General features: G+C 36.5%; 1 protein-coding gene and 1 long non-coding RNA gene across 2 annotated transcripts; both read left to right on the top strand.

The window, feature by feature from the left end:
* Nucleotides 1-7,915: 7,915 nt before the first annotated feature.
* Nucleotides 7,916-9,933, top strand: LOC145016126 (uncharacterized). Its single transcript, XM_078974538.1, has 3 exons — nt 7,916-9,047; nt 9,137-9,734; nt 9,825-9,933. Exons 1-3 carry the CDS (start codon nt 7,916-7,918, stop codon nt 9,931-9,933), a joined length of 1,839 nt encoding a protein of 612 aa, XP_078830664.1.
* Nucleotides 9,934-12,774: 2,841 nt separating this feature from the next.
* Nucleotides 12,775-14,715, top strand: LOC145013950 (uncharacterized). Its single transcript, XR_013665322.1, has 3 exons — nt 12,775-12,886; nt 14,104-14,174; nt 14,601-14,715. It is a non-coding gene; the product is annotated as an uncharacterized LOC145013950 (long non-coding RNA).
* The last annotated feature ends 3,235 nt before the right edge of the window (nt 14,716-17,950 follow it).

The raw sequence follows: 17,950 nt of genomic DNA, 5'->3' as shown, positions 1-17,950 counted from the left end.
CAATGCCCCTTTCTTTGGCAATATAAACATATGGACCCTTTGATAATGGTACATGAGACTATCTCAGACTTAGCCTTTCTCTTTACCATTTGGTCAACCGAGTTGACTATGGCCGATCCCTTTCCATTGGGAAGAGAAATGCTTTTCTAGATATCCAATGCTACCATTGCCAATGTCCATTTAAGGTTTGGGAAGTTGATCTTCTAACAAAATTTGCTTTACTAGTGTTCCAAATCATTGCTGATTCCACAGCACAAAGCAAATAGATAAGATCATTAAGGCTCGTGTCATAGTCTGTCTCATAGTAGTCCCAAAGTGACCCGCTATGTTACTAAGAAAGTGATTGAACATCCAACTTTCACGAGACTTTGACACCCAACTCTCCCGTCTTGTCAACATGTGACTACATCTCCAAGATGTGACCACACCAAGACCTTAACTTGCCAATAGGGCTTGAGTGACTTTAAACTTTTCAAGAACTTGTGGGTGAGGGAGAATAATTGGAGGAGATAAAGGAAGTGAAGCATGATGTTGAGGAACATCATCTTCAAGAGATTTGGGAAGATCATAAATGTCTAAACCAGACATGTTTTGGGAGATATTCAAGATAGTTGATTTAAAGTCCTTAATATGACACCCAATATGAAATATTAAGGCTAGGACCCAACAAACTATTTTATAACTTAGAAGAGGGATGCCGTAATCCAAGCTATAAAATATTTGAAGGTAGGTGAATGACAATTCACCAATTTCCACCATGAAAAACGAAATAATTTATTAGGTTTTAATTGGATTTGAAATTCCTAAATCTTTTGAGATTCATTGAACTTTTCAATGGCATGTTTCAATCTCGAGTGTGCCCTCTCAAATTTTGTGACTGGGATGCCGAGGATCACAAAACAAGGTGTGAATAACCATACCAATTCACTTGGTACCCTTAATATTATCACCTAATCAATGTGCCGGTTAACCACACACGCTCCATTGATCTATGAAAAACATTAAGTCACCCTTCGTGGTCCTTACTAGTTCAAGTTAGTGTGCCGGTTAACCACACACGCTCCACCAACGACTTGGTAAGGTACAAAGTGTGAATTCCATGGGTTAGCACCAAATTCACATTTTTCCTAAAGTAACTAAGATTGGGAATTATTAAGATTTTAGTTACTTTAGTATTTATCATTAATACTTTTAATGAAGGGAGAATTTAAAGTCATTGTCCTACCCGTTCGGCTAACGACCCTCCACCAGTCAAGCAAGCGGTGGGTGAGAGTAGACACCCATTAAGTCGCCATTTTATAGGCAACAACCTTATACCCACCTTATAGACCGGCTTCGTGAATGAGGCCTACTAACGGTAAAACGACTTGTTCTTATACATATATATAATAATTAACCGTTAATGTTATAAATAGTATAAGTGTTGAATTTTAACTCTTTAGAATTCTAAGGGCTAACTTGGAATTAAAGTATTCATAAGAGAAAACTTTTCAAATTCCAAAACTTGAGGGCAAGTTTTGAAACTATTCAAAACTAATTAATTCCATAACTTATGTGTTTAAAGTAGTTTTAATCCAAAAAACTCTTCAAGTTCCATAACTTATGGAAGACTTTAAACTAATAAAAGAATTAATCTTTTCTTTATTTTTATAACTTATGGAATCAATTAAGGTTACACTTTATTTATTTATTTATTTATTTATTTATTTATTTATTAATGAAGTGACTCTTGAATTTCCATAACTTGAGGACAAGTTATGGAGTCATAAAAAAAAATATTCAATGACACAAGACTCTTCATTTTGTAACCATTACCAACTTTTATGAGTTTTATGAGTCTTTAATGTGACTCTTCATGTAACTTGAGGACAAGTTACACAAACACATTTTATACTCAACTCTTAGATTAAAATGGATTGAAAACAACTATTTCAATTAACTTTTCTATTAATCTAAGCAACTCATAAGAACAAGATAATTCATATCAAACTTCTTCATGTAATTAGTCTAAACCTTAAACTAATACAAAACATGAATCTATTGACAATTATCTTTGAAAATGGATTAGCATGAACATTACCACATTAAAAAACAAGTTTATAAGTTCAAAAACAACGTAGGGTAATGTTCCTAGTCCATTTCTAGCCAAAAACCTCGAAAATATGCTGTTTGGGGTCCAACTCGTCGAGTGCATGAACATAACTCGGCGAGTTGGATGCATTTTGCCTTGGACTCGTCGAGTCCCTTCATGGACTCGGCGAGTCTGCTGGGCTGACAGCATCAAAACTCGATTTTTCAGCTCCATTTGCAAGTATAACAAGAAAACAAGCCTACGCTCTGATACCACTGTTGGGTTTTGAGCATTCTAACACTCCTAAGTGTACATGCAACCCTAAATACCTTGGATCTATGTTTTCTCTATTATACATGCAAATAAGAATATACAAGGTATTATCCTAATCTATCATACAAAACATGAATATAACAAGATAGAATACATACCTCTTTGATGTAGAAAGTCTTCATGAAGCTTGAGTGCCTAGCCCCAATAGTGTGGAAGCCTCAAATGGAATCACAATCATCAAAACACTTAGAATAACTTGAGAGAGTTCTACACTTCATGAAATCGGCTAGCCCTTTGTTACACTCTCTAGTGGCCGATTTTTGTCAAGAATAATATCATTATATAGTGTTACAATTAGGGTAAATCCTTAATTGTCATGGCTTTCCATTTCCTTGGATCCATGGGTTCAAATACACCATGGAGCATCCATGGACCATCCTATGGGTTTTAGCCCAACTTGATTATCCATGGAGCATTAGCCCACTATATAAGTATGGATGATTTACACAATCAACCCATATATTTAATTAGTCTTCTTTTGATCACTTAATTAATCCTAGATTAATTCTTGATCAATACTAATTAAATAATCTTATTATTCTTATTATTAATATACTATAACTTATAATATATTAATAACCATAAGTGTCTTATTTCTTTCATTATAGTCTATCCAAGTGCATGATGGTATGCAACCCAAATGGACCATGCCGGGTCGGGTCAAGTCTTACCAATTATAGTTATGGACTTAGACATTAATCCAACACTTATTTCTAACAGGACTTGGGTACTTGTACTTTGACCTCGTAATGCTAATATAGTTAATTGTATATGGTTGTTCAAGCAGAATTTTAATGCAAATGGATCTTTAGCTCGATTAGTTGCTAACGGGTGTACTCATCGGCCTAATGTAGATAGTGACGAGACTTTTAGCTCGGTTGTTAAACCAGGCTATTCGGACTGTACTTTCTCTCGTGGTCTCCTATCACTGGCCAATTCATTAGTTGGACGTGAAGAATAGCTTTCTTCATGGTCACCTTAAAGAGACAGTCTACATGCACCAGCCATCAGGTTTTCATAATCCATTTACATCAGATCATGTTTGTCTCCTTTAGGGATCTTTATAGAGGCTCAAGCAAGCACCTCGTGCCTGGTATCATAGATTTGCTTAGTTTGTCACCAGTTTTGGTTTCACAAACAACAAATCAGATTCTTCCATATACATCTACAGATAGTGTGACCTCATTGCGTATATACTTTTATATGTTGATGATATTGTTTTGACGGCCTCATCCACATGTCTTCTTCAACAAGTTATTACAACCTTACGGTTTGAGTTCTCCATGATAAATCTAGTTATACTAAACTATTTTCTTGGTATTTCTGTTACTCTAGATCGACAATGCATGTTTCTATCTCAGTATAAATATACAACATACATTTTAGAACATGCGAACATGTCTAACTACAAATTTGCTCGCACTCCAGACGATACATCTACCAAATTTGATGGCTCGAGCCCTCCAGTCTTCAATCCAACCCTATATCACAGCCTCGCCTGTGCACTCCTATACTTAACTTTCACCCATCCGGATATTTCTTATGTTGTTCAGCAGGTCTTTTTATACATGCGTGACCCTTGGGATCCATATTTTTCTGCTTAAGTAGATTCTCAGATAGATACAAAGTACTTTAGACCTTGGCATATAAGTCTATGCTTCTCCATCTCGTGGGTTAGTTGCTTACATGGATGCTTCTCTGGTTGCTGTGTTTTTCTTACTACAAATCTTCTTTAATTGTCTTAAAAGAGACAAGGCGGTCTATTGCCGACGCTGAGTATCGTGGTGTTGCGAATGTCATTGCTGTGACGTGTTGGTTGGGCAACTTGTTACACGAGTTGCTTTATCTTTCCTATCTACTACTTTGGTTTATTGAGACAATGTTAGTGTAGTTTACTTATCATCAAATCCGGTTCACCATCAACGCACAAAGCATATTGAGATTGACATTCATTTTTTCAGAGACAAAGTTGCTATGGGTCATATTCGGGTTTTGCATGTACCCTCATCATATCAGTATGCTGACATCTTCACCAAGGCGCTTCCGTCGTCTTTATTTTTTGATTTCAGATCTAGTCAGGATGTCTGTTCGATACCTCACGTTCATACTACGGGTGTCTGTTAGTGTATATATCTATATTTGCATATAATATTCATAGTTAGCCCATTTATTTGCATTGCTTATTGTTGGCCCTTGTTTTGTACGTAGCCCAATACTCTTATACATGTATTTATTTGGAATAATGGAATACGGCTCAGTTCATGGGAGAATACTATTTGTAACAGTATGTTTCAATTATAAGCCCCGCTATAAAACAAGTATGAAAATGAGGCAAGATCATTTGAATTGCTTTTGATCTGGAGAAGACATTAGAGTTTTGTTGAATGTTTTTGAAGAAATTGAAATCTGATAAAGAATTCTGAATCTTAAGAAATTAGATCTTGAATTAGTTTGTATCTATCTTGTATTAACGGAATGGAACCTAAGTTTTGTTGACCCATTTTAAACTTGATCATGAAACGAGATTTAAATTTATTGGCATTATCTAAAAAATCAATAAAATCCAGGATTTGTCAATCAAAGGTGTTATTAATGGAACTATTTTTTTTTTTGGATTTCTTAAGATCAGTGAATCAAACACAAGATTATTGCTTTGAGAGAGAAAGATTTCCATATTGGTGTGTAAGCGATCTGTAACACCCCGGTTTTTCTCTGTACGTTTGCTTATTTTAATTTAATTATCCTTGTAACCTTGGGTTAATTTATTTAACCAATGCCTAAAATTTTTATGTTATTGGACTCTTTTTATCATCTTGTAAACTCCTTTTATTGAAGTCCATGGACTATGAGCCTATTTGTAGAGTCCATCTAGTAAATAGTACTTAATGTGTAAATTGAATCATTTGGAACACACACAAGGAAAACACTCTAAACCCTCCCTCTCTCTCAAAAATCGTCCCTCTCTCTCTCTCTCTCTCTCTCTCTCTCTCTCTTTGGGATCAAGAGCAGCCAAGGGGCTTTTTGGAGCTTAATTCTTGTTCATTTCCAGCCTTGATTCGTATTGGTATGAACCTCCTTATCCTTTCTTACAACTTGATTCATAACCTTGTTCTAGTTTTATGATTTCATCTTCACTTCTTCTCCTTCTTATTTTATTTGTAATTGTATGTTATACATCATCTCAAGATCCTATCTTCACCCCATATATGGTGGATGATGGATCTAGGGGATTACATGTGGCAAAAGATCATGGAAACCCTAAAAGGGAGAATGATGATTTTATGTGCTTATGTTTATTTTCATGTTGATTATTATTACATCCTTGTGGCTAAATGAAATCCTAATGATCCCTAACCCTTTTTAGTACCACCATTATCATGGGGACTGAATTGGGATGATGAACACATCTTAAAATGTGTTTCAAAAGGAGAAGGATGGATAAGCCAAAAAGGAATCACGGGTGGCTACGATTCTGTTTTCCATCAGATCTGTAGTCATATTGTAAAAATCATATCTGGAGCTATAGAACTCAAAAGGACCCCAAACCAGTTCCAAAAGTTCACAAATTGAGTTGGCTAACTTTCTTAATCAGGCTAACCTCGCTGATAAGGGCTTTATCTATGTGAAATAATGGAATCTTTTCTGTTAGGTCTGATCCGGGTCTGTTCTGATATGTCATTTTGTTTTCATCATTTCTAAGTCTTGGAAAAGGATCCAAAGTGATTCCAAGTTTCTATATGTTCGTTATATTATGAATTTAAAATCTGGAGAATATGGGGTGTTATTTCCAATTATAAATTGGTTAGAATGGATCCACACTGCAGGTCAGTGGGCAGTCACCAGCTTTTGCTAGTGCTGTGATTGTCCACAATGTGAATTTTATATCTGGAGTTTGAGAGATGCTTTTCATTCAATTCCAACTCTGAGACTTTCACTTGTATGTCCTTTAATTCTCTTAATTTTGTTTTGGACGAATTCTACTCACAAGTTGGGTAGAATTGGCCAACATCACTTGACTGTATTGTTGGAGACAGAAGTGATACACCATTTTTAAAATTCATATTTAATTCATCTTTTGGAGTTAGAATGAGTTATTTATATTTGTGGAATCCTAAGCAATCATAGTTTCCTATAAAATTTAGTTAAAGCTATGTTTTTGTTTTAGATTTTGGAGTAAATCCGTTTTGAACAGCAGGTCTGTTTTAGAGACCTTGCTGTGATCACTCTTTTCTCAACTCGTAGCTTCATTACTTCTCCATTCTAACCTTTAGTCCTTCTTAGGTGAGGTTTTGAAGTTTGCTCAAGCTTGGTAGCATTATTTGATTGTTAGACATCCTTAATACTCACTCAAGGTGAGTTCTCTCACACCGTTGTATTGATGATTGTGTTTGCTAGTTAGCTCGTGTGTGATTATTTGAATTTATTATAAAAGCATACTATATAAGTATTGTTTTAATTCGTACATGTGCACTGTATGTAACTAATTATGGATATGGGGACACCACCAAAGGATACGGATTTACCGGTGCGGTGGGTAGGTAAGATCACCAACGTAATACTCTTCGTGTGGTGCGGTGATTAGGGCCAAATGATACGGGATCTTCCCGGTGCAGTTCAAACCTACAAGTCCTTCTCGTAATATAGACATTGATTCGTTCTTTGCCTTTATCATTATAATTGGAAAATGGATTAGGGCTAGTAAATATGAATGTTAGTACAATGTCTGTGATTGAATTCACTAAGCTTCGTGCTTACGTTTTTTCCTTATAACTTTTCAGGTGTTAAGATTAAAGAGGCTAAGGCTTGACATGGAGCATCAGGACATCGCTACTAGTTATTTTGTTGGGACCTTATTATTATTATTACTTCCGCACTTATTTTATATGATTATTAAGTTGATGCATTATGTTATGACTATTTCAGTTGTTTTAATTTAATTTAAGATGCGTTTTAAAAGTTTAAAATTAAAAAAAAAAAAAAAAAAAAAAAAAAAAAAAAAGGTGTCACAAGTTGGTATCAGAGCCACAGTTTGAGAGAACTAGGCATTCTTGTGGATGTTCTAGACTCAAATTTGAGGCTCTATAATAGTTTATTCTCTTTTTAAAAGATTTTTTCAAACTTTCTAAAGACTAGTAGTGAAAGATGTCGCGGTGTGCCAGTCAGCCAGCCAAGTAAGCCTTATTTCTTATGTTAAATGTTTAAGTTAAATTGTTGACTATGAATTGGATTCTACTAGTCTTAAAATGCTAGATTACACACTTATTTAATGTTAACATGTGAGAGAGATGTAAAATTAACGGCTAGAGCGAGCTGGAAATTTTGAAACTAGACGCGATTGCGAAATTGGAACTTGTGTGGAAGATAGTAGAATGGCCCCTACTATTTGAAACATCGGTGCCGGTTTCGGGTCGGGGCAAGGTTGAGAATTTTTCGGCAAGCTGAGTGTTTCGTCTTCCTAGAAATATCTAGGCTGAATTATTTCTAAATATTTTCCTCCTTCTACGGATACAGATGGCTCCGCCTGCTCGCCTTAATCAACTCCAAATGGAGCAAGTTAGGAATATTGTCGCTGAGGAATTCAATAACGCTTTCAATGAACTAATCCCGGGCGTGAACAATGACATAATCAATCAGGTCAAAGCTCTTCTGGATGAGCGCCTCGCAGCTATTCCTGGGGGAGCGTTACCGGCTCCGCTCGTTCAGGATTCGGCATACTACTTCGAGAAGTTCAGCAAGTGTAGCCCTCCTCTTTGGAATGGTGAATCCGACCCAGTTGCTGCTAAGCATTGGGTGTCAGATGTTGAGGGCGCCTTCATGACTGTTGGGTGTCCGGACCAGCACAAAGTTGTGATCGCCATGAATCAGTTGCGAAAAAGGGGAAAGACATGGTGGAACACCATCACCGCTCTATTAAACGAGGAAGAAGTGAGGGCCATGTCTTGGGCCCAATTTGTGGAGAGGTTCGAGGCACAATATGTGCCCAAGGTGGAGCAGCAGCGGATGCAACAAGAGTTCATGGCCTTACAGCAAACTACCGAGTCTGTTAGCGACATGAACGCCAAGTTCTTGGAGATGCTATCTTTTTTTCCCTCATTTGCTGGGAACGAGGCCTGGTTGGTCAGCCAATACACTACCATTCTACGTACCGAGATTCGGGAATTCGTTAGCATGCAGGAGTTCCCGACTTTATCCGCGATCATGGATGCAACAAGGAGGAGGGAAATCGAGTTGCAGACCCAGACCAAGAGGAAGGCCAATGACACCTCCTCCAAGTCATCCGGAGATGCCCAGAAAAAGCAAAAGCAGGGTGGTAAGTCAAGGTATGAGTACAGGCCGTCTTCAGGTCAGGGCGAGAAAAATCCGTTGATATGCTACAACTGTAAAAAGCCAGGGCATCATTGGAAGAATTGTAGGGCTCCCCCTGCGAGTGCAGTTCCTCAGATTACTTCTGCTGCTCCCGTATGCTATCACTGCAACGAGGCGGGACACAAGAAGCCCGAATGCCCGAAGTTGAAGGCTGGTAAAGGAAGCGGGGGTACAAATCCTGCAATTGCAACGTCTTCTAAGGGACCCACTATGGTGACACGAGGTCGTGCTCACCAGATGACTGCGGATGAGCCGGTGATTACCGCAACAGTGGCAGGTAAATTTCTTTTTTTTTTCTTTTCTCTCCTGCCATTATTTAATAAATGGTAGTTAGAATTGTTTACATGATCGTATGTGGTAAAACAGGCACTTATTTGCTAGATTCCAAGCCTGCTGTTGTTATGTTTGATAGGGGTGCTACCCATTCTTTTGTATCTCGCACGTTTATTAATCGTCTGGGGTGTAGTATCGGAAAGTTGGCTCGCCCAATGGTTGTCGAAGTTGCCGACAACCGCAATATTTATGTCACCGATGTCTATCGGGGTTGCACTCTCGAGTTTTCTGGAATTGAATTCCCTATTGATCTTATCCCTATTGCGATGCGAGAGCTCTGCGTTATCGTAGGCATGGATTGGCTTGATGCGTTTGATGCGGAAATCCACTGTCGTAAGAAGCAAGTTCGTGTTCGAAACCCTAGAGGTGGAGAACTTATTATTCAGGGGGACATTCCCCGTCTGGCTATGGCTTCTTGCTCTTCTGCTATAGCACTAGACGACGTTCCTATCGTTTCCGACTTCAGCGATGTCTTTCCGGAGGAACTCCCTGGCTTGCCACTTGTTCGGCAAGTGGAGTTTCGCATTGATTTGGTGCCAGGTGCGACTCCGGTAGCGAAATCTCCTTACCGCTTGGCACCACCTGAAATGAAAGAGCTCCAAGATCAACTGCAAGAACTAAGTGATAAAGGGTTTATACGGCCAAGCTGCTCGCCTTGGGGTGCTCCTATTCACTTTGTGAAGAAGAAAGATGGATCCCAGCGAATGTGTATTGATTATAGGGAGCTAAACAAGCGCACTTTTGGGCGGAATACACACATTGTGTATAATATCTTCACTCTCAATAGTTACATACAAGTCTCTAGTAGCCAAAGCCGTTGGAATTTTTAGTTTATACATTGGAAAAATCCGTTTTGTTCACGATAAAGAATAGGTACCCGTTGCCACGTATTGACGATCTTTTCGATCAGCTTCAGGGAGCATTTTGGTTTTCCAAGATTGATTTACGTTCTGGTTACCATCAGATGCGTGTTCGTGAAGAAGACATTGAGAAAACAGCATTCCGTACTCGATATGGGCACTTTGAATTTGTGGTGATGCCTTTTGGGCTCACCAATGCACCCGCAGCGTTCATGGATCTCATGAACCGGGTGTGTAGCATAATGCTTGACCGTTCGGTCATAGTGTTCATAGATGATATCTTAGTCTATTCTAAGAGCAAAGAGGAGCATCAGCAACACCTTCGGGAGATTCTGGAAACTCTGGCAAGAGAAAGGCTTTATGCTAAATTCTCAAAATGTGAATTTTGGTTGGAAGAAGTTCAGTTCTTGGGGCATGTGGTAAACAAACACGGTATCAAGGTCGATCAAGCCAAGGCCGATGCGGTTAAACAATGGAAGATTCCGAAAACACCTTCTGAAATTCGCAGTTTCTTGGGTTTAGCCGGTTATTACCGGAGGTTCATTGAAAATTTCTCTAAAATCGCCTTACCACTCACCCGATTGACCAAGAAATCAATGAATTTCGTTTAGGGCCCGGAGCAGCAACTGGCGTTTGATGAGTTAAGGAAGCGATTGTGTGAAGCTCCAATTTTGGCCTTACCTGATGGGGTTGAGGATATGGTGGTTTACTGTGATGCATCGCTTCAAGGTCTTGGTGCCGTGTTAATGCAACGAGATAGGGTGATATCCTATGCCTCCCGAAAGCTGAAACCCCACGAATGAAACTACCCCACTCATGATTTGGAGCTTGGGGCTGTTGTTTTCGCTCTTAAGATTTGGAGACACTATCTCTATAGAGTGAAGTTTATCATATACACTGACCATAAGAGTCTAAAATATTGGTTCGAGCAATGGGATTTGAATATGAGGCAGATCCGATGGTTGGATGTGGTAAAAGATTATGATTGTGAAATTCACTACCACCCCGGTAAAGCTAATGTGGTAGCTGATGCTCTCAGTCGTAAACAATCTGCCGAACCGATTAGAGCTAAGTGTCTCCAGATCACGATGGTGTCGTCTTTGTTAGATCTAATCTGGGACGCCAAAAAGACGGCAATACTGGAGGAAAACATCAGGCGTGAGAAGATTGGAAAAGAGTTGCCTAAGATGATGGAACGAGACGGGCGGGGTTTGCTGACTCGCTACGGTAGGGTTTGGGTTCCATATACCGGGGGAAATCGGAAAACCCTAATGGATGAGTCTCATAAGTCAAAATTTTCTATCCATCCTGGTGCTACTAAAATGTATCGGGACCTTCATGAGGCTTACTGGTGGCATGGAATGAAGAATGATGTGGCTCGATTTGTGGAAGAATGTATGACCTGTCGGAAGGTCAAGGCGGAACACCAGAAACCGCATGGGAAGTTGCAACCATTGGAGATTCCTGAATGGAAATAGGAGCATCTAACCATGGACTTCATTACAAAACTTCCTAGAATTGCCCGAGGATCAGATACGATATGGGTGATTGTTGATCGTTTGACTAAGAGTGCTCACTTTCTGGCTATAAAGGAGAGCTCATCGGCGGAGAAATTAGCCGAGATCTTTGTTCGGGAGATTGTCTCATTACATGGGGTGCCCGTTTCTATCGTCTCCAATAGAGACACCCGATTTACCTCTCGGTTCTGGAGGAAGTTTCAAGAGGAATTAGGCACACGATTACATTTTAGTACCGCCTTCCATCCGCAGACAGACGGGCAGAGTGAGCGGACGATTCAGACCTTGGAGGACATGCTTAGGGCGTGTGCGATTGATTTTGGGGGTAGTTGGGATGACCATCTACATCTAGCTGAGTTTTCTTATAACAACAGCTATCACTCGAGCATTAAAATGCCTCCGTATGAAGCCTTGTACGGGAGGAAGTGCAGGACGCCCGTTTGTTGGGGCGAGGTTGGGCAGAGGGTACTTGGGAGTACCGATATTGTGCTACAAACTACGGAGAAAATCCAAGTGATTCGGTATCATTTGGTCACAGCGAGTAGTCGTCAGAAAAGTTATGCCGACAAAAGACGCTCCAATCTTGAGTTCCAGGTGGGAGATTATGTGTTGCTTAAAGTCTCCCCCTGGAAAGGTGTGATTCGATTTCGGAAGCGGGGAAAGCTCGGACCCCGATTCATTGGACCCTACAAGGTCATAGCTCGTGTGGGGAAGGTGGCTTACCGTTTAGAGCTTCCTGACGAGCTTAGTCTAATTCATAATACGTTCCACGTGTCTCAGTTACGAAAATGCGTTGTTGATGAGACCGCTGTGATACCACTGGAGGACATACAAATTGACGAGCGTCTCAATTATGTTGAGAAACTAATCGCAATTTTAGAACGAAAGACGAAAGCTCTCCGCAACAAGACTATAAACCTGGTTAAGGTGCAGTGGCAACATAGGAAGGGTTCGGAATGGACTTGGGAACCGGAATGCGAGATGCGGGCTCATTATCCAGATCTGTTTCTAGGTGTTGACTTCGAGGACGAAGTCCGTTCTTAGTGAGGGAGAGTTGTAACACCCCGGTTTTTCTCGGTACATTTGGTTATTTTAATTTAATTATCCTTGTAACCTTGGGTTAATTTATTTAACCAATGCCTAAAATTTTTATGTTATTGGACTCTTTTTATCACCTTGTAAACTCCTTTTATTGAAGTCCATGGACTATGGGCCTATTTGTAGAGTCCATCTAGTAAATAGTACTTAATGTGTAAATTGAATCATTTGGAACACACTCTAAACCCTCCCTCTCTCTCAAAAATCGTCCCTCTCTCTCTCTCTCTCTCTCTCTCTTTGGGATCAAGAGCAGCCAAGGGGCTTTTTGGAGCTTAATTCTTGTTCATTTCCAGCCTTGATTCGTATTGGTATGAACCTCCTTATCCTTTCTTACAACTTGATTCATAACCTTGTTCTAGTTTTATGATTTCATCTTCACTTCTTCTCCTTCTTATTTTATTTGTAATTGTATGTTATACATCATCTCAAGATCCTATCTTCACCCCATATATGGTGGATGATGGATCTAGGGGATTACATGTGGCAAAAGATCATGGAAACCCTAAAAGGGAGAATGATGATTTTATGTGCTTATGTTTATTTTCATGTTGATTATTATTACATCCTTGTGGCTAAATGAAATCCTAATGATCCCTAACCCTTTTTAGTACCACCATTATCATGGGGACTGAATTGGGATGATGAACACATCTTAAAATGTGTTTCAAAAGGAGAAGGATGGATAAGCCAAAAAGGAATCACGGGTGGCTACGATTCTGTTTTCCATCAGATCTGTAGTCATATTGTAAAAATCATATCTGGAGCTATAGAACTCAAAAGGACCCCAAACCAGTTCCAAAAGTTCACAAATTGAGTTGGCTAACTTTCTTAATCAGGCCAACCTCGCTGATAAGGGCTTTATCTATGTGAAATAATGGAATCTTTTCTGTTAGGTCTGATCTGGGTCTGTTCTGATATGTCATTTTGTTTTCATCATTTCTAAGTCTTGGAAAAGGATCCAAAGTGATTCCAAGTTTCTATATGTTCCTTATATTATGAATTTAAGATCTGGAGAATATGGGGTGTTATTTCCAATTATAAATTGGTTAGAATGGATCCACACTCCAGGTCAGTGGGCAGTCACCAGCTTTTGCTAGTGCTGTGATTGTCCACAATGTGAATTTTATATCTGGAGTTTGAGAGATGCTTTTCATTCAATTCCAACTCTGAGACTTTCATTTGTATGTCCTTTAATTCTCTTAATTTTGTTTTGGACGAATTCTACTCACAAGTTGGGTAGAATTGGCCAACATCACTTGACTGTATTGTTGGAGACAGATTGATACACCATTTTGTAAAATTCATATTTAATTCATCTTTTGGAGTTAGAATGAGTTCTTTATATTTTTGGAATCCTAAGCAATTATAGTTTCCTATAAAATTTATTTAAAGCTATGTTTTTGTTTTAGATTTTGGAGTAAATCCGTTTTGAACAGCAGGTCTGTTTTAGAGACCTTGCTGTGATCACTCTTTTCTCAACTCGTAGCTTCATTACTTCTCCATTCTAACCTTTAGTCCTTCTTAGGTGAGGTTTTGAAGTTTGCTCAAGCTTGGTAGCATTATTTGATTGTTAGCCATCTTTAATACTCACTCAAGGTGAGTTCTCTCACATCGTTGTATTGATGATTGTGTTTGCTAGTTAGCTCGTGTGTGATTATTTGAATTTATTATAAAAGCATACTATATAAGTATTGTTTTAATTCGTACATGTGCACTGTATGTAACTAATTATGGATATGGGGACACCACCAAAGGATACGGATTTACCGGTGCGGTGGGTAGGTAAGATCACCAACGTAATACTCTTCGTGTGGTGCGGTGATTAGGGCCAAATGATACGGGATCTTCCCGGTGCGGTTCAAACCTACAAGTCCTTCTCGTAATATAGACATTGATTCGTTCTTTGCCTTTATCATTATAATTGGAAAATGGATTAGGGCTAGTAAATATGAATGTTAGTACAATGTCTGTGATTGAATTCACTAAGCTTCGTGCTTACGTTTTTCCCTTATAACTTTTCAGGTGTTAAGATTAAAGAGGCTAAGGCTTGACATGGAGCATCGGGACATCGCTACTAGTTATTTTGTTGGGACCTTATTATTATTATTACTTCCGCACTTATTTTATATGATTATTAAGTTGATGCATTATGTTATGACTATTTCAGTTGTTTTAATTTAATTTAAGATGCGTTTTAAAAGTTTAAAATTTAAAAAAAAAAAAATGGGTGTCACACGATCAATATGTTTAATAATGGTTTTATTAATTATTCATTTTAATGAAGCCATAAAACAATGCTACAAATTCTGTTTCGCAGACTAACATGTTTGTCGAAAACAAGAAACAATTTAGTATATTTGAAATTTGGGATAACCACAAAATCGATCATGCGTTTATTTGGAATATAGGTAATTACCAATTAAACTTTTGAGTATTTGTCTAATCCGAAACAATATGTTTAGAAGCACTTGAATTTCAGAATTTCAGATTATCCGAAGAGGTATGTCATAAAATGTTCTAAAACTTGTCATTTCGAATTACTTTCTCATAAAGTGCATTTCGGGATTAATTTATGTAACACTCTTTTCATACACCTATTTCGGAGAAGACATTTCGAACTCATAAAATTCTCTATTGATGGCTTACCAAAAGGTCTTTGGCCTAGCGGTAAGGAGTGATCCTTTCAAATGAGAGGTAACGAGTTCAAGTCTTTTGGGAGACATATGTGGTATTTGGGAATATGTTTAGTAGATAATTTTGTCGTTTAAAAAAAAGATTAAAGTATTTCCTTAATATTTGATTCTTTTTAAAAACTTGAAATAACTTAGAATTATAAAAAAAGTTAACATCTAATTAAATACCAAAAAGAAATACTTTGAAAACGTTTCGATTCCAATAGACAATGGATCCTCCAAGTGTATGAGAGTATAAATTTCACAAAAACATTGTCACAATTGTATGACTTCAGGTTTTTAGTGGTTTTGCAAGCTATGAGCCATAGTTGTTGCTATACTTTTGGCTGTTTTTACTTTTTACTGCTACTACTAATACTATCTCAGAGAAAAAACAAATCCACAAGAATGGTTAAATTTAAAGTTGAAAACAAAATCTGAGTGCAGTAACAATCATCAAAAAGGATGGCACTTGACAACATATAGCATTATGCATAAGAACAAATAAATGCATAATCATAATGGTTAAAATTCTGAAAAGCAAAGACATATCCAGATCTACAAGAAGTCAAGAATCATACGATATCATCTTATATAAATTAAGTTATTTATGCATATATACTAAGTAATGTTGACACAACTTCGTTGCTGTATATTATAGAGTTTAGGTCATTTTTGGTCATTTAACTTTTGGTTTTGTGCTTATTTGGTCATTAACTCTTTTTAAGTTTTATAAGGTCATCAAACTTTTGGCTTTGTGCTCATTTAGTCACGTCAGTTTTGGTTTGGTCACATTTAGTCGCCTAACTTTTAAAATTGTGTTAATTTAGTCACTAAACTTTTAATTTTATTCAAAAGTTTAGTGATTAAATGAGAACAATTTTAAAAGTTAGGTGATTAAATGATTACAAATCTAAAAGTTAAGTGACCAAACCAAAAGTTAAGTGACTAAATGAGAACAAAATCAAAAGTTTGATGACCTTTTAAAACTTAAAAAGAGTTAAGTGACCAAATGAGCACAAAACCAAAAGTTAAGTGAACAAAAGAGTACCTAAACCCTATATTGTATATATTAGTTGTGAGACCCATGTATTACATGAGTTAATTTAAAGAAAAAAACAAGTTAGATATAAAAGTATAAATATTTGAGAACTTTAAATTTATAAGAAAATAAGAAAAATATTAAATTATTAAAATTGAAATGTTGTTTTTTATATTTTAAATTTAAACAAACAATTTAAATAAATAAACAAAAGAAATTAATAATTTGAGAATTTTGAAATTAAAAGGTAAATTCATTAATGAAATTGATATCTATTTATTACTGCATTTATTGTAATTATTACATTGAAATATTATGTGGAATTTAATAAAATAAAAAAACTCATAAAATGACATGTGGAAAAAATTAATTCAAAATAATAAAAAAAAAATAACATTTGACAAATTGAATGAGAATATGACATGTGATAAAAAAATTTCTTCATTTATAAATAGATTTGTAGATCACTCGAGTCCATCTCAAAACTTCTTTAATTGGGAACAAATACTAACTAAAAAGTTAACCAAAAAAGAAAGTTATATATTTATCAACAAACTAATTCAATCTAATATTTCTATAAAAAAATCACTTTCTATTTTTCTCTTTTCCAACTCAACCAAGTTTATCATTTTATTAACATCTCAATCCTAGCCAACCTATTACTATATAAAAAAAACTAAAAGATATTGTCAATATTGTTATCTATTTTTATATAACAAAATTATAGATTTTGATTTTTTTTATTAAGATGAAATTTTAATTTATGACTCAAAAATTAATTAGAAACAAGTAAACAGGGTCTCCAATCAAGAAGATATGTAGAGAGTGGAGACGCAACCAAATGCAACATGGGTTCCCAAAATTAAATAGGAGGCTTTTTTTTTTTTTTTCTTTTTCTAATTAAGGGTTCATGAATTATTATTATATAAGGTAACAAAATTTATTTCAGGTATATAATTAGTTATTTATGATATATTACTATCAAAATTATTTATTTTTTTTATGTAAAATAATATTGTAACCGGTTATTGTAAATTCAATCGTACATAAAAATAAAACAAAATTTATATAGTTTGGTGGTTTATTTCAAAATTAAACCAAGTTTCCTTAACCTCTTATATATGTTAAATCTATACCTTAGGAATCTACACACGTTTATATCCTTTGCATTTAATACTTTCGGTTTCCTTGCGTCAGAAGCTGTGGAGCTACTCAATAGAGTCCAACGGGTCATGTATAGTAATATTATGACTCTTAGATCTATAAATGTTGTTTTTAAAAGAAATTAATTTTGCTATCCAAAAAGGGGTTGCAGCACAACTTGTTGCTCGTTTACCCGCAACGTCTATGTAAATATTTTTTATGAATTTAGTAATGAATGAAGGATAACAAGTCGATAAAAAAAAATCTAATTTGATGTAAGAAAACTTAGGATTAATTGCATATAATAATAATATGTGGACTGATTTTATTTTAGGTGATTTGTTTTTTATATAATATAGTAACATGTGCAAACTGTATTTTTTTTATTTTTTATTTTAAGTAATATGCTTTTATCTTCAAACCGTGTATACTCTAAATTTCATTATTTGAAAACCAAAGAAAGTTAATGTAAGAAAACTTAGGATTAATTGCATATAATAACAATATGTGGACTG

The sequence above is a fragment of the Lactuca saligna genome, chromosome 9 (assembly GCF_052625555.1).
Source record: "Lactuca saligna cultivar CGN05327 chromosome 9, ASM5262555v1, whole genome shotgun sequence".
NCBI classification, from domain to species: domain Eukaryota; kingdom Viridiplantae; phylum Streptophyta; class Magnoliopsida; order Asterales; family Asteraceae; genus Lactuca; species Lactuca saligna.
The sequence above is the reverse complement of the archived record's forward strand: the minus strand, read 5'-3'. Positions and strand labels throughout refer to the sequence as shown.